Here is a 21,036-nt window from a genome sequence, read left to right on the forward strand (position 1 = left end):
AGGAATAGTCTAGTTCTCAAAAACCCAAAGTAATTGGATGAATTCTTATGCATTTGTGGTGAGCGGTTTCTTTTCGAATAAATATATATATATATATATATATATATATATATAACCTGTAACTGAATGTGTTTTCAATTGACCTAACATATAGCAGGAACAGGATTGAGTTGACCTCTCTTCCTCTGCTAACCAAGCTGAGATAATGAGCTTCATCTTGTAGAAATGGGTCAGCAGGGAGAAATGTGGCAATGTACGGCTGCAGTGCATTAGTATCATCACTGGAATTTATAAAAACATACATCATGTCGCAAATTCCTATACTAATAATGTGCATATTGATTAGCCTCTGACTTTTTGCTCATAACCTGCCAGGCGCTTTGAGCTCTCGCTTTGGCATGTCTGCAGGTATAAATGAATACTTGCAGGACACAGTCAGCTCAGTATGAATTCCATTAGTGTCTATCTTTTTAATGTTATTAAGACAGTAATTCTTGATTTTTGACAAGCAGCTGACAGGACATAATTAGCACTGCAACAGACAAAAACAAAGACCTAAAAGCTAGGGAGGTGTGTGAGTGTGCATATGTGTGTGTTATTACAGCTCTAATACTCATGCTTCTTTCCTCCATCACCCATGAGACTATCATTCTGTTTAAATATAACCTATATCTTCCCTTCCCTATGCCGTCCCTGTATGAATATCTCCCCCTCCCTGGGTACAAGTCAGTTGCAAGCAGGAAGTTCAGCAGTGGGTGAAAGATGCAGGTTGGCAAAACATAGGTTAGAGAGGGCGAATGGGAGGCAGACGAAGGGAGCATGCTCTTGGGGAAAATCCCAGGATTGTTGGACTATGCCTCGCTTTTATTTTCTCAAGCCATCTCCGTCTCACCACTATCTCACTACGGCTCACTAATGCAAAGGCTCATTTCTTCCGACTAGGCTTCGGCAACGCCACGTCCTTTCCCCCAGAGCACACAACAGTGCCAAGGAAATATTTAAATATTTGATTTGTAATATTTGTTTTGAAAAAAGAAAAAGAAAAAAGCATGAATGAGGAATATCAGCATCTCTTCCATTTTTAAGGGCATGGTCTTTAAATCAAAAACTACACCGTGGCATGTTCTGTTCTCTATGCAAAGCTGGTTGGATAATGCAACCCAAATAATGAGGTGTAGGCTTAAGTAAGGCCTGTGGCAAGTTAAATAATGCCTAGGAAAATGATGGTTTTCTTGCAGGCCCCAATACACTGAGGCACATATCAGATGTCACATTCACTAGGCATAGGCATAATAATCTATAATGAAATTCCCATTTAATTATTTCTCATGCACAGCAGACTCATTTTGTTATTTAATAAAGTTAAGTAGGTTGGATGTGAGCATCAGATATGGTGGATGATTGACAGGGTTGGGTAGTAACGGATTACATGTAATCTGGATTATGTAATCAGATTACAAAAATCAAGTAACTATAATCAACCCAGATTACAATAAAAAAAAAAATGTGTAATCAGATTACAGTTACATTGTTGAGGATTAACACAGGATTAAAGACAGTGGAAAATAATGTGGATGTTGGGTGCAAGTTGTGAAAACCAACAGTGCAAGTATTGTCAACGGCGCCAACATTCAAACTTCAAATCTGAAGAAACACTTGGAGGTAAGTTGAACGTTAACATTAACATTACAGGAACACGCTCGGCATCATTCAAACATTGCTAGCTATAATAACGTTTTTAGTTAGTTCACACAGGAATGCTTTAATGAGAGCAAAAAGATTTCTTAGAGGTAATGAAATAATAAAGAGAAAAATAAAATGAGAATTTATTGATTAATTCTGTGGCGGTGTCTTTTACTTAAGGTGCTCATATTATGCTCATTATAGGTTCATAATTGTATTTAGAGGTTGTAGCGGTTTATTTTTATTTATGTGGTTTTAATTTTCAGAAAACACCATATTTTTGTTGTACTGCACATGGCTCCAGCTCCTCTTTTCACCCTGTGTGTTGAGCTCTCTGTTTTAGCTACAGAGTGAGACATCTCACTTCTGTTCAATCTCTGTTGGGAGTTGCACATGTGCAGTAAGTACTGCTAGCTTGGAAGTTGCAGAGTATGAGGGAGTGCCATGCTAGCAGCTAGGCGAGCATTATAACGTGTCACAAAGTGATGCACGTTTTTCATGGAAGTAAAGGCTGGACTACAATAGAGCTGTTTGGAGCAGCAGCTGTTTGTGAAAAGTGTTTTCTCTGGAAGATGGTAAGTCCCTTTGGTAATCAAACTGATTACAAAAAATGCCATGTAATTTGAAGTCAGTAATGGATTACATTACTGACAACCCTGATTGATTTATTATAGCCAACACAGCTCATAGCCCATGTTTATGTTCAAAATCACAGCTTATAGGGTAGTAAAGTAAATGCAGATGAAGTGTTACTAATACTAATAAGTAATTATTTCCTCTTTACCAGCAACTTTGTTATGTGGCAGGCCTTAAAACGTGTCTCAAGGCCTCAAAACATCCAGACCACTGGTTTCTAATAACTGCGTGAATCTCAAGGAGATGCAGTGCTGCAGTCACACACAAATACACTGATATGTAGAGGTCAGAGCAGAACACAATAATATTTTATTTGCAGACTTTTCCTGACTGACTTGCTACTACGCTAAACATTTTGCACACAAACATATTTTTAGGAAACCGTCCATTAATTGTCTGCTCCACTTCTCCGCCATCTTTCCATCTCCTGCACTCACACACACTGCAAGAAGTGTAACAGCACACAGGTGTACACACACACGTACACAACCATACACACTCAAGATATCAAAAATCAGACGTATATAGCACTAAGCCACACACTGTGATGGCTAATGCTTCTTGCTGACACTGTAAATCTTTACGTCTGACTGATGGGTGTTTCATCGTTTTGACAGACTGCTGCTCAACATACCTTTCTGAATAACTTTGAAAGTACGCTTCACCTGATGTGGCCTCCATCAGAAACTCTGAATGCTACAGACGCTAGTAAACTTTTATGGCCTTTTCAATGCCTGGTGTCCCTACTTTTCAACAGGCCTCTATACCCACAGCTCTTACTTCACCTCCTCCTTTTATCATCCTTCTACACATCTGCTACATTCTCAAATCCTTTCCCTTTGGGAAACAGGATGACTCCTTTACCCTTTATCAAACTTGCATACGGAAGTGAAACCTTGTGGGCCAGCAAGTGAGAGGAGAAGAAAAGAAAAGGTGACGTGGGAGAAGAGGAAAGGGAACTTCCCTTCAACTCCTGAAGCACACCTCCGGACCCTCTTTGAAGCATGGGCTTCTCTTGCTACCCTTTGTTTCCTGCTCCCCCCCGTTTTTTCTTAAAGCACCGTCTTTATCCATCAAGGAAAACTCTGGAGAAGGAAGGAGACTATGTGCGAGGTAGATACCGGGGCTTTAAGGTGCGTCACTGGAGAAACAAGCAATGAATGGGGTTCAGTATTAAATCAGAACAAATAATATGGCTAAAGCAAGGGGAAAAGATGCCGCTGCAAGCTGGTAGTTCAGATTCAAAGATGCATGTATTGTGTTTATGGTATTATTCTTTTGACTTGCTGTGTTGCATCACATACTGCCTTGGGATTATTTCATTTGCAGCTCTACTGTAAACTGTTCTTCAATAGCCTCCCACAACATTATTAAAGGATAAAGATTTGGCCATGATGAATACAGTATGAAAAGAACAGGGCTACTGAAACAGATGACTAATGCAAGACCTTTCATAATATTCTCAATTGGCCTGCATGTAGAAATATTTACTCAGAGCAACTCACACATACACTTTCCAAAACAAAGGATATGCAAATAATTGTTCTATTTAATTCAATATGTATATAACTACATTCTAACATGCATACTTCCAACGCTGCCACTTCTATGATGAGAGGCCTATTTAACTTTAAAATACTGAGCATATCTGAAATACGCATTACTAAGAACTGCTCTCAACACCTCATTATCTGACTCTGATGTGTGATAAAAAGGGCAGCATACACAGATAAACACTAGGGGTTTGGGGAAGAAAATGCATCATGTATGTGTAATTTCAAACATAGCCTATGGTTCAGATGGGTGAATAAAACACAGAAAGATAACTTTGACAGGAAAGAGAAAGTGGAAAGTGATAGCAAGCGCTTGGAGATTAGAGGTAGAGAGATAATAAGGGGTTGTTTGAGCCCAAGGGCTTCATTTCATGTATGGAGACTTAACATCACTTATCAGACAAAGAAAACCATGCATTACAAAAACATACATGCACAGAAACACTGAGGCCATGACCCGCCAGACATAAAATTGCATCTCATAAACATCCCATGCATCCCAAACAAGATGAAAAAGAAGGTGATGACGAGAAAAGGACACACACACACACACACACACACACACACACACACACACACACACACACACGGGAGCTCTTCACGTAATACAAAGGGCTCTAATTGGAATAGCAGTTCAAAATAAACGAAATAGGAAAGGGGGTGATGTGTATCAATCAGGGATAATCCAGCTTAATGTGTATATTAAAGGCAATACATGTCATCTCATTTTCAGCAGATGAATCTTTTCTTCTGGGGACGACCTTAATCAAATACGCCTAGGCTATCAGCTCTAATGTGCTTCTCAGGATTTTCTAATAACCTTTGATTGAATAAAATCATTCCAAAGGTAGACTGACTATGTAAACACCATCTCTCACACACCTGACATTTTCACTGAGCACTCTCATTAAGGGGGAAATTGTCAAATGCAAACCGGTGCAAAAAAGAAAAATCTTACGTGGTCCTATATTGGAGACTGCTTATTGTCAGGGGTTATGTCGATACATCTTGTAGCAGGCAGTTGGCAAAAAAATGCAATTACGAAAACCATCAGTGGAAAGCAGAGACAATCAGAAGCAAATTGCAAAATTAATGAATGCATCGACAATTCAGCCGCACATAATTAAACTGAATGATGTATGTCAAAAATGTATGCTGTTTGTACTACTGGAAATGGAGAGGAACTGTATTGCTGGCAAATGTTTGGCTGAAATGGAGATAGATTGAAAATGATTTTTATTGCGACTATAACAAAGAGCATCATCTGTTGTGGAAGGGATAAGCATTCTCACCATTCCCATGATCTGAAAGGATGTGCAAATCATTGTTGGCTGCCAAAGATACAGTCTCTGTGTTTTTATTACTAGCGCAAACTGTCAAGGCGGTCACGGAGCAGAAACAAATGACTAGACCTGCTATCAAACAGTCTGTATTTCATCCCATCTGCATCTTGCCCTAAACCACTGCTTTTTTCCTACGTTGAAAAATGGGCAGAAAAGTCTAAAAGGCTAAAAGAAGGCACCCATTCTTGGATGGATTCCTTTTATTATCTATTAATCTGCCGATTGTTTTCTCGATAAATCGGCTGGTCTATAAAATGTCAGGAAATAGGGGAAGATGCCATTATAATATCCCATAACCCATGGTGATAGACGTTTTTGAAAAAGGTACAACTTTACTTTCTTCTCAGACACTTTGAGTAAGAGAGGGACAGAAAAAGAAAAAAACACCTTTTCCACCAAGCTCAAACAGCGTTATAACCCTGACAGAACCTGCCCATCCACGGGACTTTAACCTCCCATTAGCTCAACACGGTGGCCAGTTTCAAATAAAGAAGATTAGAAAGACGTAGAGAGCAGAGCATGAGTATATTTCAAACTTGGCAGAGAGCCAGAGAGTGGAGGGTGAGGTCAAAGGGGACACATGCTTTAAGCCACACCTGGTGTTTTATGAGACAGTGGGCTGTGGCTGGTGCAACATACCCAGCTACCCCCCTTGCCCTGTCAGGGTTGCCTGCTGAAAGGTGTGGAGAGAGCTTGCACTCTGATCTCTGAGCTGGTAGAAGTCTCAATGTGGCACATTTTATTTGCTCCAATACACACACACTCTTTTTTACCATATGATATGCCAATGAACTTTCACACGGCAGCAACTAACGCCTGTACAAACATAGTGAGTAGGTCACATAACACTGAAGGAAGTGACCTTTGCACTGCACAAGGAAAAAGCTCTACCCACCGGCAAGGAGGAATGTGATGAGGCAGGTTTCTTTCGGCATGTACAGCTTGAGGCGGGAGCCGCTGAAGACGTATTCTACCACAGCTTCTGACCGGCCAGCCCTCTGCAGGAAGGGCAAGAACTGCTTGGCTTTCTGTGTCTCCTAATGGACAAAAAGACAAAGAAATGAGGTTAGATAGTGCTTGATGCAAGACCCTTTCTTTAAGTTGTGCAACTTTCTTTTAAGATAATTCATTGAGCCAAATCTAAGGATTTGGTAGTTTTATATTTGTAAACATAAGTATATAACTGTTAAACAGTTGTAAAGCAAAGACAATCTTGTGATATCCATACATTAATTACATATTAAAGAACAAAACTGTGGACTTTTTATTACTGAGTTATTTCAAGTTATTGGCCTCAGTGAAACTAAAACATTAACAACATTTGATACCAAAATTGTTACAAAATCAACCTGGATATAGCATCCAAAAAAAATGTCAGCCAAATGAAAAGTAACCAAAATAGACAAGACAGACTAAATTGGTTTATTGACAACAGAATCTGTGGGCTTTTTCCAGATATCTTTAAATCTTAGTCCGGCCTAATGAAGTCTGCTCCGCTTCTCTGAGACACGTCTGGTAACTTGTGCAATCAAAAATGATTCTCTCCCTCCAGCCTCCATCTCTGTCTCTGTCTGCAAGGGTGAGTCACTGGCTTATTGTTGTGCCCGGGCCAAAAATACAAGCAGAGCTAAATCCTGCGTATTCAAGACAGGGCTGGTGATGCAGTGGCAGATTCATAAACGATAAAAGAAAATATTTAATATGCGTCTACTCCAGGCGCGAGCATGTAGGCACAACAATCAGTCATGGACCAGAGTAGCGCGCGTGTGTGCGTGTGTGCGTGCGTGGGTGCAGCTATGGAAATAGCAGAGGCTCAGAGGGAAGGGCGGAGTTCAAACAAGGAAAGTCAGAACTAAAATTACCATTTTCCAATTTCAAAAATCATTGATAGGACATGTTTTTAGATGAGTTGATATTTTCTTTCCCGTTTTGGGGGATTGGTACGAAACACAAAAGGGCAATAACAGAACTGGACTGGAGACATCATGCAACACACATCACCAGCGGGACTCAGGACGTTGTGAGTAAAGGGTATGTGCTTTAGCCATAAGATGCACCACCTGAACTCCATGCACTGCAGTCCAAAATAGCCCTTCGAGTGGGAGACAACAGAACCCAACATTCTGTCGTTCACACAAACACATTTACAGCACCTGCAGTGAGTGGGATGTGCAGTCTAACTTGGTTCAGAAAAAAAGAAAAGGGAAGAGACATGATAGAGGAGAGGACCTCATTATGCAACCTTTAGAGATACGAGGTGAGTCAAGTGCTTTATCCACTCTCCTCCCACCACCTCTGTTCATCTCCTACACTATACGTTTATAAACCTATCTCTGCTCTATTTGTGACTGCATCCCACTCAATGTACAGAATCCCTTTCAGCAAACCTTTACCACCAAGCTAAAGGATGCTGACGTATGGTAGTGTGTACGTGGGGGAGTGCCTATGCACGTGCGTGTGGGCGTGTAACACAGAGCAGAAAGGGAAGAGAAAAGAGGGAAGGGATGGGAAGGATGTGGTGGTGGTGGTGGTGTGTGTGTGTGTGTGTGTGTGTGTGTGTGTGTGTGTGTGTGTGTGTGTGTGTGTGTGTGTGTGGGGGGTGTGGCTGCAAATCCTGTGTGTCCCCTACTGGACATGCTATGAGAGGAGGAGTTGCAGCTGCATATAAGGCACTGACCTAAACCCCTGACACTAATAACCACTGACACAGTGGCACTAATAAGGAGTTTAAAGGGGCTTCACAGTGCTGATGTCACACACACATGCATGACACAGCACAATCATGTTACAAAGTAAAGCCAACCACAGCCTGTGCTGACTTACTGGGACAGTTTTTAATGAGTAAGATGTGTAAAATCTCCAGCTGGAAGTAGGGTGTGGCATTGATTGCATTTCTTCTTATTAAAGTAAATTAATTATTGAGCACCTCCCCCTGAAACTACTCCCAAGTCGTCGCTGCACATAGAACGTGGTCAATTTAGCCAATTCAGTTCTGGGTCTTTATAAGTATAAAATGCACTAAAACCCCTGATGAAATAACACAGGGCTGCTCAGTCAGCACAACAATTCCTGTCATAATTATTTTTACAAGGTCCAGTAATTTATCTGTCCTGCTGACACAATAAGACATGGGGAGGTTACGATGACGACAATGTGGAACAGCACAACATCTGAGAGCAGTTACGCAGAGCAATGTCAGACTCATTAGCCAGACACTAAAGTCCTATTGGTGTTAAAGAGCTTTAATAACTTGGCCGAATGCCTCTGTTCAAATGCAAGGTGATGACTCTTTAAACAGCAACTTGCAGAGCTTGTAAATGACCACCAAATCTGGTGGAGCACTCAGAGTTAAAAAAAAAAAAAGAAAAGAAAAAGACAAAAAAAAAAAAGAAAAAGGCATGATTAATTTAACCAAATGTCTCTTTAGAGCCAAGTACAAGTGCTGCAGGAGAGCTCAAGTGAGAGACAATGAGATGCTAATGTTTCTGAAGTTCAATTTTGAGTCATTCACAGTAGATCATGTAGTGGCTTATCAAAATGTATGAAGAGATGGCTAGTCGACAAGACCAGAGATACATAAAAGGCACTTGAATAACTGAATAAAAAAAGGTTACAGCTTTTGCATAACTTTTGAGGTTTAATAGCATTTTGAGTTGTGAGATTTAAAAAAATAAATAAATAAAAAACTACCAAGGTGTGAGGGTGATAGTCAGGTCCATTAACCACCATGTTGAGGTCATTTCAAATAGGTACATTAAGTAAAAAAATGTAGCTTCACAAAGGTGACTTATGCACCACCAGACCTCACATTTTCCTCTTGGGTGCTGTGAGATTAATATAATGTTAAAAAAATAAGCCAACAGCAAGAACAGTACCCAACAAGCGGCAATGGCCATTAACGTGCCGCATTTATAGTCTGTGTGAGTGCCATCAGTACACTTTCCACTGCTCTGCTCTCCATGCGAGCTCATCTAATCCAGCCACTCGGTTTGACAACGACTTAATGAAGACTGCACTTGGGTATAAAAGTGCACTGTGACAGCCATGTAGGACTACATCTCTCGTGAAAACTAAGTGTCTCTAGAATTAATGGATCGAAAACATTCCTTTGTTCAATTACAGATTGAAGAAGAGAGTGAGCATGGGGTGAACAGAAAACACATAGGGATCAGATTTAAAAACCAGCTTCCAGGGTCGTGCGAACAAAAGCACATGATTAAAAACAATGTGTACCGATCGGCCATTACTTGTTACTGGGAGATTTTATGGATTCGCCGAGCTAATGTTCATTTGGTGAGCAGTCCCAATCAGGCATCATTAGCCAAATGATGCCTCTATCAAGCCCCTGGGCACACGTAAACAAGCTAGGACCAAGCACCACTGATGGTTTTATTAATGGCGCTGATTATTTTTAGAGGCCGCTTAGTTTCTTTAAGATGAGGAAACCGGCTGTGAGGCTCAGGGATGGGTGGGGTGGGAGAGGTGTGAGCCGAGGATTATAGTCTTCTGAGAGACTCACATTACTGTGCGTGGTAGAAAAAGTCAGTCGCTTTTGGGCATTGATGATCTTTGAGTGTCATGGGAGTTGTGTGGAAATGTAAATCCACTGTTTGTAGAATATTAAATAATATCAGTGCATTTTGAGATGCTTGTCCTATTACACATCATGGAAAAGCTTTCAATCCCTTGTGTAGGATTATAACCTGTGTATACATACACAAAAAGACACATACCCCAGAGATATCAGCCACTCTGTGGATGGGAACCTCCTTCTTGCTGTGTAGCCCTTTCCCATTCTTGATGGCCCTACAGTCAGTCAAACACAAAAAAAAAAAAATCACAAATATAGCTCAAGCACCATAATAATACATTGAGAAAGCATAGAGCTGGAGGCTTAACAGCCCTGAAGAAATGGGAGCTCTTTGAGTAATCACTGTGGATACAAAGAGTGAGCCATTGTGGCTTTGTGAAGAATGACGTAAATTCATACCAGTTTCTTTTCCCTGAAATGCCATTATGGCTCAACTGGAAGCACTAGAGGAAACTTTTTTTTCCCACCAACATAATCTACAGGCTTGAGATGAAAAAGTGGAAATGGTGGTAGAGAAATTATAGTAGAAAAAAAAGGAAATAAATAAAATGAAATTGTTAGAATGGAGGGATGGGGAGAAATGGAGAGCCAAGGGTTGCTTCTTTAGAGCCAGCTAGGGCTTTAGTGATGATGACTGGTGCTAGTGATTGCTGTTTTAAAAAGCCTCGAGGGCCGTATGAGATGAAGATGACCACTGTGGTTGCGGCTGTGGGGTGGAATAATGCCACCTACGGGTCACTGGGAAGCAGGCTATTGCCTCGAAGATGGAGCGTGTGCATTTATGCAAGCATGTATATAGTACATGCATTCAATAGCCTGGAGGAGGTTTCTTGAAGGCTGCAGGCCATTGGCCTCGTGCAGTGGGAACTAAAAATAAAACCTAGGCTATAGACAGAAACCTCTCATGAACTCTAATAAGACCCCGCTAGGGACAAAGAGAGAGAGAGAGCACGAAAGAGAGAAGGGGGGAGAGAGAGAGAGAAAAAGAGAAATGGGAGAAGAGAAGACACAGAAGAGCAAGGCCAAAGGAGGACAAAATCGAAAACGGCTAGGGTGGAGAAATAAGGACAAAATGTGCAAAAGAAGAAGGGAAGCAGGAGGAGGGAGAGAGCAGAAAAGGAGGGCAGGTGGGCAGTGACACTGCATGAGAGAGAGGGGAGTGAAAGAGTTAGTCCTATAAAAGGAGGCTGTGGCTGCATCTGCTCTACCTATAGCCAGCAGATCTTAATCTACAGCAGAGTAATAAAGCTCGTACTAAATCTCTCCGCCGCACCTCCATATAATTATATTCATAGAGCCTGAGAGAGCCTTTGATTTATTGTCCAACGCTTGGGAAGGTGTATGTGTGTACAGGCATGTATGTTAAAAACTAAATTATGCATGCCAACATATGTATGAGTGAATATTTAAGAGCAATGCCATGGTTTCTGGGGAAATGTAGTTAACAGCTGTTATGGGCTGTGACTTATGATGGTGGCACTGCTAAAATAAATTCTGAAAAATATTAAGTGAGTTGCTTTACTTGTGCCATGTTGGATGTAACCGCAAATGTAAAAGCAATTTGGGGGAAAAAAGCCCCAAGGTCATATTCGATTTTCTCCTCTTCCCAAGAGCAAAAATGGTCAAGGTCATGCACAACTCATGGAGTGTGAGTGTATGTCTGTGTAAAAGGGTTAGAAGATTAGTGTAGTGTGCGCACATGCATGTTTTTATCTGAAGCAATTAAAAAAAGAAAAATGCCTTTATGAGAATGAACACGTGTTTGAGAGACCCATTGTGTCAAATGTGAAGGCTCAGGTAAAAGGGAGATGGAAGGAGTGAATGTGAAAGTGTTTTGTTCCTCACCGAGCCTCTGCGGCAAGCAGCTCGTCATAGTGGGAGGAGCGTTGGTCGTCGTCCTGTCTGTATCTGATGATTGTGGCCAGGCCTTTACTGACCAGAGCCTCTGCTATGTTACTGCAGAAAGGGGAGGGAGGGAGAGAGAAAGACTTACTTTAATAAAAAAAAAACAACAAACCTTCCCCTTGGCTTCACACAGAATTCCAAGTGAGCTAGCTCAAAAAAAAAAAAAGAAAAAAAAAAAAGAACATGACGAATTCCAAAGGTGGCTTTGCAAAGGAACAAAGGTCACTTAAATGTTGACATTGCACACTCGACTAACCACTTCCTCGCTGTGTTACGGATGTACAGAAGAGAGGATGAAGGGCAGAAAGAGGGGAGTATTGTTGTCCCTAATGCAGCACTTAGTGGCTAGCCCTTGGACATTAGTGTTCTGGTTGATGTGTGGGAGAAAGAAAATGAAGGGACGGGAAGTAAAGTCTTCAGAACTGAGCTTGTGCCATCAAGTGCATGCGTCTGTCCTCATGTTGCAGGCATGGTAACTGACACAATATTACAGCTCTTTCTGTCACCAATAAAATGCTTCCATTGACTCTTTTACACTTGTTAATTTGATTATTATTTTTTTTTTTTTTTTTTTAAATACAGTGCCAGCAGACAGCATTTTTATTATTATCTAAATTTAGACACAATTGGTATAGGATATCGTACAAGGAGGACTTCCTGTCTGCTTCGAGCTTAACCTTATCACCTCTGCAGCTTTAATAGCATGGCTTTATAACTTTAATAGGCACCAACAAAGTCTCAAGCAGACCACGTTTTTTTCCAAAATATGTGCTACTGAGCACAAACTCTCTTACCACAAGCAGGGACATTGTGAAAAGTTCAACACACACTAAGACAGGACCATAGAAGGTCGGAAACATTTGCCCCACTGACCGCTTCGACCCTCTGACCTCAGCATTCATGGGAGGCCATGCCAGCTGTTATCTGTGGAGCGGAGCGGCTGGTGCAGTTGGCTAATGCTGGGTTGTAATTGGCTGGTCACGAGGTTGGGTCCTGACCTCTGTGTACGCACGCAGACAAACGAGGCTGCTGGTTTGATGGCAAAGAGATCTAGGTTTCCACGTGTGCATGTAACTGTGCTTTGTGACATAAAGTCATGAAGTCATACAGACAGAAAAACAGAAGATAAGCGCGGCTTTCAACTGTTTTTTGGTTGAGAAGAGATGGTATTCAAGTCACGTGGCATTAAAGCCCCTTTATCCGGTTTTGATTAAATTTGAACCTCTGAGTATTTTAATAACATTTATATCTGTGGTACTGTATAAAAAAATGTTTCACACCGATAAACCAGATTTCCTCAAAGCAGTGTTTGTAGATAGAAAATAATTGCTTGCACTGAGGCGACCCTTCTTGTGAAAATTTAAATACAAAGGAGCACTTTCAGGTTACTTTGTGATGTATGATGGAATTACAAGTTCTAAGCATTTACAAATGATTATTCTGTGTTGTCTCAACATCACATGAACCTAACTTTTAAAGTTTTACGCAGGGCGACAGCTTGGTGTGAAATGTGTTAGTTAGGTCCCTTACACTGACAAATTAAATACTGTATGATCTGCCAGGGAGGGCTGCTTTTTTGTAAAACTCCTACTGGAGCGTTAATGTAGCATGTACTGCAAATAAACAGAAATAAAAGGCATGATGATTCATTAATGCAGCAAGCTCGTCGTAACTGTTAAATTGTATCAACAATAGGGAGAATAAACCTGAATAGAACAGACTAAATCGAAAGAGAGACCATTTAGTAGGATAAGATGTGCTACTTACATGCCCCCAATTGTGACTGTAGCACAGGTGCGTTCTGAGAATGCAGGGGTGCCTTCTCCTGGGCCGGTAGCTGCTCTTATGTAGTCAACTGTCACATTGACCTAAAGGGGCAAAGCAAGGAAAGAATAGGTCACAAAACACGCCAAGAGTACTGAGACAAACTGAAAGCAACACCAGTTATGGTAATAATTAGTGTATGGAGTGTTCTGACTGTGTGTGTGTGTGTGTGTGTGTGTGTTTGTCCCAGTTCTCAAAGTCACCCCAAGTCAGTGTGAATCACATCAGGCATCACTGTAGATCTCCCCAGGGGAGAGAACACGAGAGAGAGAGCGAGCGAGAGCGCGAGTGCGTGCGTGCGTGCGTGCGTGCGTGTGTGTGTGTGTGTGTGTGTGTGTGTGTGCGCGCGCGCGAGAGAGATGGAACCCAAATGACCCAACAATGTGTGTACTCAAAACAGCTCCCTAGGGATGGACTCCAATACACCCAACCTGCAGACACAACTTTGTCAGTCAGCTGTGTGTGCACATATCCACAGGCATGTGATGGGGAAAGCCTGCTTTGGGGCACAGGCAGACAGCCCTAACAGCAGGGGTGCAGCCGTACCTCTACACACAATCGACCGTTTAAGAGCGTCGTGTCAACAGAGTGTGATGGGAGGGGGAAACAAATGTGGGAATGTGGCTCTGCATCACAGAGTCACAGCATAGACAAAAGTCAAATAGAGACAATGCAGACAGGCCTATTACAGGGACATGAAAGACGCCAACCAGGACATGGAACGATGTCGGCTTGTCATCAGATGGACAGGATGAGAACATGGGGACATGAGCAAGGGAAGAGAAGAGCTTCTGCTAACGCAGAATGGATGTATTGTTCAGCAGAAAGTGCTGTCTGCCTTTCAAGAGCAATAAATTAAAAAAAAGGATATCAGGAAATGGATTACGGTTTTTGGAGGCCACACTTGGTTGGAACATTACATACTAAAGAGTATGCTTCTGAAACTGCTGTAGCAAAAAAAATGAGGTGTTGGAGGGTTACAAATGTAATTAAAAGTTAAGATTGATAAAGTTGTAAGTGTTAGGGATTATTTGGAAGAAGAAATAGAAGTAAGAAAAGGGAAACAAAATCAAGGAAATCATACTTAGAGTAATTGGTCCCAACACCACACACTTTAATTTAATCTTTATGAGACAACATTTTGATCCCAGCAGCTGTATCATCAGTTAAAAATAAACATCCCCTTGCACCGTAATGTACCCATATCGTGACTAACCGTCAACATATCAGCAACAGAATGGGTTTGTGATCGCCTCATCCGTAGAAGATTATGCAATATCCTCACTTTTAATAACACCCCCAATTGTATTCATCTTGTAACCATGCAAATAACCCACTTATTGTCTTGAAGGAAATTATTTTATCCTCACTCCCACACTGACGCTCAATTTCCTCGTAGCCCAAACATGACAAACTTTCATGTCTATTCAGCTTTATTGAAAAGTGAAGCCATTTAAACGAAGGGAGAGAAAACCTTTTACGTTGGTTACATTTGTGTTTATTGGCAAAGCATTGCCAGGCCTGGGTAACTGAAGAATAGGGGGACAAACAAAGCAATGAAAAACAGGAAGAACTCAAGTTGGAGGACAAAATGAGATAATGAAATAATGAAATAGGTATATGAGAAATGAAAAACAAAAAGAGAAGATTTGAGGAAGAGATTGAAACCCACAAGCAAAAATATAATGCTGGATGCCATAAGCTGTGAAACCAGTAGTTCCACATTAACCGAGGCAATAAAGGATTATAAACTTTGAACAAGCAATGTTAGATTAGAGGAGTTCCAGGCCCATTCTCCACGGACCATCTAACCGATCTTCTGATAAGGCAAAGCTATCTATAAGAACCCCCCAGAGGAGAGTGAGACGGAGGGGGAGAGGCAGTAGATGGCTTAGAAAGTGGGGGAGTGATAAAGAGAAGGACAGCAGGACACGTGTGAGACAATGTTTTGTTCTGCTGAGGCGACAAGCGTCATGGGGAGTTTTGGTTTGCGGTGCCAAAGGAATCATTTTTGTAACTTGTAATGGGAGTTTGTGTGTTGTTTGGAGAATAAAAATCTTTGTTATGTGCTGCATCAGTATATACAGACATGCTCATATGCATGTGAGGTTTTCTGTGTTTATATAACTTCAGCTTTGGTTATACTTGTGCCGCAGGCCTGCGCCACAGTGTCGCGGCGCTACAAGCGTGCACGGAGACGTTTACGTTCAACGCATTGTTCGATGCAGTATTCTCGGAAACACCAGAGGGGGTACAATCAAAATAATCTGTGAATGAGAAAGTAGTAGAGAAGAAGAGAGCGGAAGTAAAAGGAAAGCAGGCTGCCTGGCAACAGTAGTAAACACATCCATGACAAACACTCACGTACCGCGAAACATTACCTTTATCTACTCAAATTATTAAACTGACTGTTTATCTCCAAATCTAAACTACTGTCAGCCTGTAACACTGTTAACAACACTCTTTCCATAAAGCGTTTTTTTTTTAAGCTTTGACAAAACGATCCCTCATGTTTTTCCACTCTCCAGCAAAATGTTTTTTTTTTTTTCCCTCAGTGTGGTGTCTCTCTCTGATGTAAGACTGTTTGACTATATATGGTCTGTACATGAAGAATCATACAGATGTTTGTAGAGGTGAAGCTGCTTGGCCAGTCTTCCCGGCTGACCATGTTGAACTGAAAGCACAGCGCGTGCCGTGTTACAAAAATTCAGAGGTGCACGACCACGAGCCACGACAACTTGCAGAGCCTTCATGCTGAAAACAGCCGTGGTGACGTCATTTTATGGCTCCCGCACCTCGCGCCGGGAACACTGCATAAACCTAGCTTTACACGGGACCAAGAAAAGTTGTGTATGTATGTATGTATGTGTGTATCAAGGTGAATGCATGCAAAGGTTACAACTAAATTAAACAGATGTTTTCACTATAGTAAGACAAACCCCATGCTTGCTAAAATGACCTACACAGATGAATTATGCTGAACTATGGGCTCAGCATGAGGTGGTTTTCCAGACAGGAACACAATAAAAGGCTGCTTACCCCAGTACAGAGTAGAAGGTTTTAGGTTTGCTCAAACTTAAAAGGACAATTCCGGCGCAAAACGAACCTAGGGGTTAACTTTATTTTTTAATTAACTGATGTGTACCCACTCTGTCGTTCTCTGGGACATGTTTTCATGCTAATTGAATGTGTTTGTAGCTTGAAACAAGCTAGCGCGGACCGCTGATTAGCTTACAACGCTAGTATTCGGTGCACAGGGAAAGTAAAAACAAGTCGCTATTTATACCACTAAAAAGGCTCAAAATATCACCACACTTCAACGGTAGCATAATGAGGGTCCCTAAATGTTAACCGAAGCATTGAGAACATTGTAAGTGTACAGACAGTTTATTGAACGAAGAGCTGCGGGAGCTCCGTGAAAGGGCTACGAGAGAGAGAGCGAGCTACCAGTAGTCAATGCCGCAACACAGCCTCGTACTTCGGGAAACTGGTGGTGTACCTGCGGACATTGTGAAGCTATGGCCACCGAACAGGAGTGTCTGTGTTGCACGGAGTGGGACCTGTTGCGTCGCGACACCCAAGAGACGCAGTGTTTTGTAGTCTGAAGATTTCCCCTCTCTGATAAACAGGGCTGTACTTGAAACTTTTTCTTCATGTCCCGAAAATAAATTGGGGACGGCGACCCAGACCAGAGGGACCAGATGGACACTTATCCACTGAGTAAGTACACTAGACAAGTTATTTTTTACGTCGGTGTCGATTATTTCAGATATATTGAGCAAATTGCTTTTAATTTTAGTTTGCATCGCCAGCTGTAAGTCATGACTGGTTTTCAAGACAGCGGCATGTAAACATGAACGTGAGCATAGGGCTGGATGATTAATCGAAAAATAATCGTAACCGAAATTCAGAGCCTATAACCGACGTAATTTTACCAAGTCGGTTATTTCGGTCTTTTAATCCTATTAATATTTCCACGGCCGCCCACTGTGTGTTAATGTACTTTCCCCTTAAAACATATTACGGCCGCCACATGTGTAGTCACATGACTCCGTCCCGTCCAGTCTGCGACCATAGGTGCTTTCCGATCGGATAGTACTTGTACTTTTTAGAGGAAAAGTACACTTCTAAGCAGTTCTAAGAACTACTCTTCCCCAAAATCTTTTTTCCCGTTTGCATTCCCACTGGCCAAGTGGCCATAGGTACTGATAGGAGGGGTAAGGGAGTGACGCAAGCACGGCAACGGTCTTTATAGCATCGTCACTAGACCTTAGTGCCACATACAACAACAACAAATGATGCTAATACTTGTGCACTTTTCCTATATTAAATGCACGTCCATTCTCGTAGTAATTCACGTAATGTTTTGCTCAACACAGACGGGGCTTTATTATACTCGGAACAGACCCCGCCTCTGCCTGCAGCGCTGTGGACGTGTGTGTGTGTGTGTGTGTGTGTGTGTGTGTGTGTGTGTGTGTGTGTGTGTGTGTGTGTGTGTGTGTGTGTGTGTGTGTGTGTGTGTGTGTGTGTGTGTGTGTGTGTAACGGCCGGCGAGCCGCAGGACACGCTTGTGGAGTTTAACTCCGAAAAGACAGTTAACCACAGGTTCCCGTTAATCTTATGGACATTTATCATTTATTTTCTACATTTTTAGGAAACTTTTTTTTTTTTTTTTACATTAAAATTACTTTTTCATAAGACGTTTTTATTTCATTGTAAAATCTACTGTTGTAGATTTCATTTTCATTTCATTAATTGCTATCTGTGTGTTGTTTCCTTATTTTAGAATCACAAAGATAGGATTATGCACTCTTTCATTAGAAAAAATAACCGTGAACATAATTACAGTATAAGAATTTTTTTTTTTTAAATTATCGTTCAATAATCGTAATCGAGGTAACTTGTTCGATTAATCGTGATTATGATTTTAGCCAAAATCGTCCAGCCCTACGCGAGCGTCTTTATAATCTCTTTTCAATAAACTGTCTGTACACTTACAAAGTTCTCAATGCTTCGATTAACATTTAGGGATCCTCATTATGCTACTGTTGAAGTGTGGTGATATTTTGAGCCCTTTTAGTGTTACAAAGTAGCGATTTGCTTTTACTTTCCCTGTGCCCCGAATACTAGCATTGTAAGCTAATCAGCGGTCCGCGCTAGCTTCTTTCAAGCTACAAACACATTCGATTAGCATGAAAACATGTCCCAGAGATTGATCGAGTGGGTACACATCTGTTATTAACCCCTAGGTTCATTTTGCGCCGGAATTGTCCTTTAAATAAGCACCTGTCAGCTGCGCCTATTAAATGTAACCCAGCTCCCACAGGCAGTTTCTTTTTTGTAATATTTTAATCTGATCTGCCATCAAATAAAACAAAAAAAAGTTTTCGGTGCACATCAATTTCTAATCAAAGAGCGCATTTTTCGCCGTTAGGGTTCTAAGTGGAAACAAATATGATCACAATTCAGTTCAGGTGGCGCAGCTAAAGAGTGCCATACTCGACCTGTAAAAAACAGGAATTAGACATGCTTCCATACACACAGGTGTTGCAGCAGCCTCAGACTGCACAGTGGACATTAGCCAATCACAGTCGGTTTGAATAAAAGGGATCTTGGAATATCTTTAAGCCTTAAAAAGGCATGAAAGTGAAAGAAAGGGGCTTAAGTTGCTGCTGTGTTGTTTTTTTTAAGAATCTTTTTTATTTTACTAGACAGTGATAGACAGGAAAGGGGAGAGTGAGGGGATGACATGAAGCAAAGGGCCGCAGATCGAATTCGATCCTGGGCCACTGCCAAGGATCCAGCCTTAATGGGGCGCACACCCGGCCTAGGTCGGCCCGCTGCTGTGTTTTTTGCAGGCTGTAATCACAGATAGCTATCATTTATATGAATTGAGCTGTGCTGGAAGGAAACAACCTCAGCCTGGGGCAGCACAACATAGAGAAGAAAAGAGGGGAGGAGGAAGAAGAAGAGGGAGCCCCATCTTGTCAACCATGGGACATGGTGACAGTTAGGCTTACACCCTTTGCAACATGCATCAACATGCATTAACATACACACACACACACACACACACACACACACACCTGAAGCTTTCCCCCAAATCAAGTCTCACTCTCACAAATACACACCACATCAAATACCACATTGCACACACGGTATTGTCAGCGCATATGCACATTCGCATGCACACCAATAAGAAGGGAAAACTCTGGTGCTAACGGTACTACACAAGCAGCTGCATAACAGGAGCCACTTTGAGCATGCAGGATTATCCGAATGTGCTCAACCCTGATAAGTGGCTTAATGCAACATTTCCATTGGACTTTTTTTCTGCTGAGGCTGAGACCCAGGCGCACAAGAAGCACTACTTATAAAGTTAGCCAAATCGAGCTTTTTGGGATTATGTCACCATGCAAGCACTGCTATTTCAATGGGGGTGGGGAGATAGATATATATATATATATATATATATATATATATATATATATATATATATATATATATATATATATATATATATATATATATATATATATATATATATATTATATATATATATATATATATATATATATATATATATATGAGAGAGGGGAGACATAGAAAGACAGAGACATAGAATGAATGCCTTGCGGTTGTATGTCTCCCCAAACCAGTGCAGTTTACATCCAGCAACGGCCCTTTGCTGCATGTCGTCTCCCTCTCTCTACTTTCATGTTCCCGTCTTCAAGCTGTCCTGTCAATTAAAGGCCATAAAAGCCCCCCAATGTCATAACTTCAGCATGGCCAAAATGGGTTTGAGGTCACAGTGACCTTGACCTTTGACCTCCGAAATCTAGCCAGTTTATCCTCGAGTCCAAGTGGACGTTTGTGAAATTCCATCTCTCGCGCTCTCTCTCTCTCCTGTCAAAAATAAAGGCCTAAAAAAAATTCTTTTAAAAAAATAGGTATTCCCCTAATATATGAGATATCACGTTCAAAAGAATGGGCTGGACGGACAACCTGAAAACAAAATGTATCAGTGCTCCTCCCAAGTGACAATTAACTTTTTTATCAACTTCTCTTATGTCTCATGTAGCTCTTGGCTGGCAAGAAAAAAGTAAATGATGAATTCAAAAGAGTTGATCAAGGATGTATAGTTGCTGGAGTTTATGCTGGGAACAAGACAAGATTTCATCATCACCACCTGTAGCTGTAAAGTCTTCTTTCAAAGATCAGGTATTGCACAAATCCCTTTCTGCCTCAGAGCTATCAAATATTGACTCTGCTTGGCTAAAACAAAAAGGCAGTCTTTTGAATATGGTATTAGACATGCTTTATAAAAGATCAAAAGCATCATACTCTCCTTATAGAGATGAGGAATAGGGGGTTTAATAGAAAAAAAGCATTTAATGTAGCTTTATTTCCCTAAAGCGGTGCGGTGGCATTATGGCTTTGAGCTTTTGCTCAGCACACTGAGACTCATAGATAATGCTTAGTCACATCCTAGAAAATTCAG

The 21,036-nt window shown here is 41.3% G+C and overlaps 1 protein-coding gene across 2 annotated transcripts in view; it reads right to left on the minus strand.

The window, feature by feature from the left end:
• The window catches only part of snd1 (staphylococcal nuclease and tudor domain containing 1), a 182,428-nt gene that overhangs the window by 124,209 nt on the left and 37,183 nt on the right, over positions 1–21,036 (minus strand). For both annotated transcript variants that reach the window (XM_031313715.2, XM_031313714.2), the window contains exons 12-15: positions 13,479–13,579; positions 11,652–11,762; positions 9,949–10,021; positions 6,111–6,252 (exon numbers count right to left, since the gene is read on the minus strand). In XM_031313715.2, coding sequence (XP_031169575.1) covers positions 6,111–6,252; positions 9,949–10,021; positions 11,652–11,762; positions 13,479–13,579 — 427 coding nt within the window. The remainder of the gene's footprint in view (positions 1–6,110; positions 6,253–9,948; positions 10,022–11,651; positions 11,763–13,478; positions 13,580–21,036) is intronic.

The sequence above is a fragment of the Sander lucioperca genome, chromosome 20 (genome assembly GCF_008315115.2).
Source record: "Sander lucioperca isolate FBNREF2018 chromosome 20, SLUC_FBN_1.2, whole genome shotgun sequence".
Lineage (NCBI taxonomy): Eukaryota > Metazoa > Chordata > Actinopteri > Perciformes > Percidae > Sander > Sander lucioperca.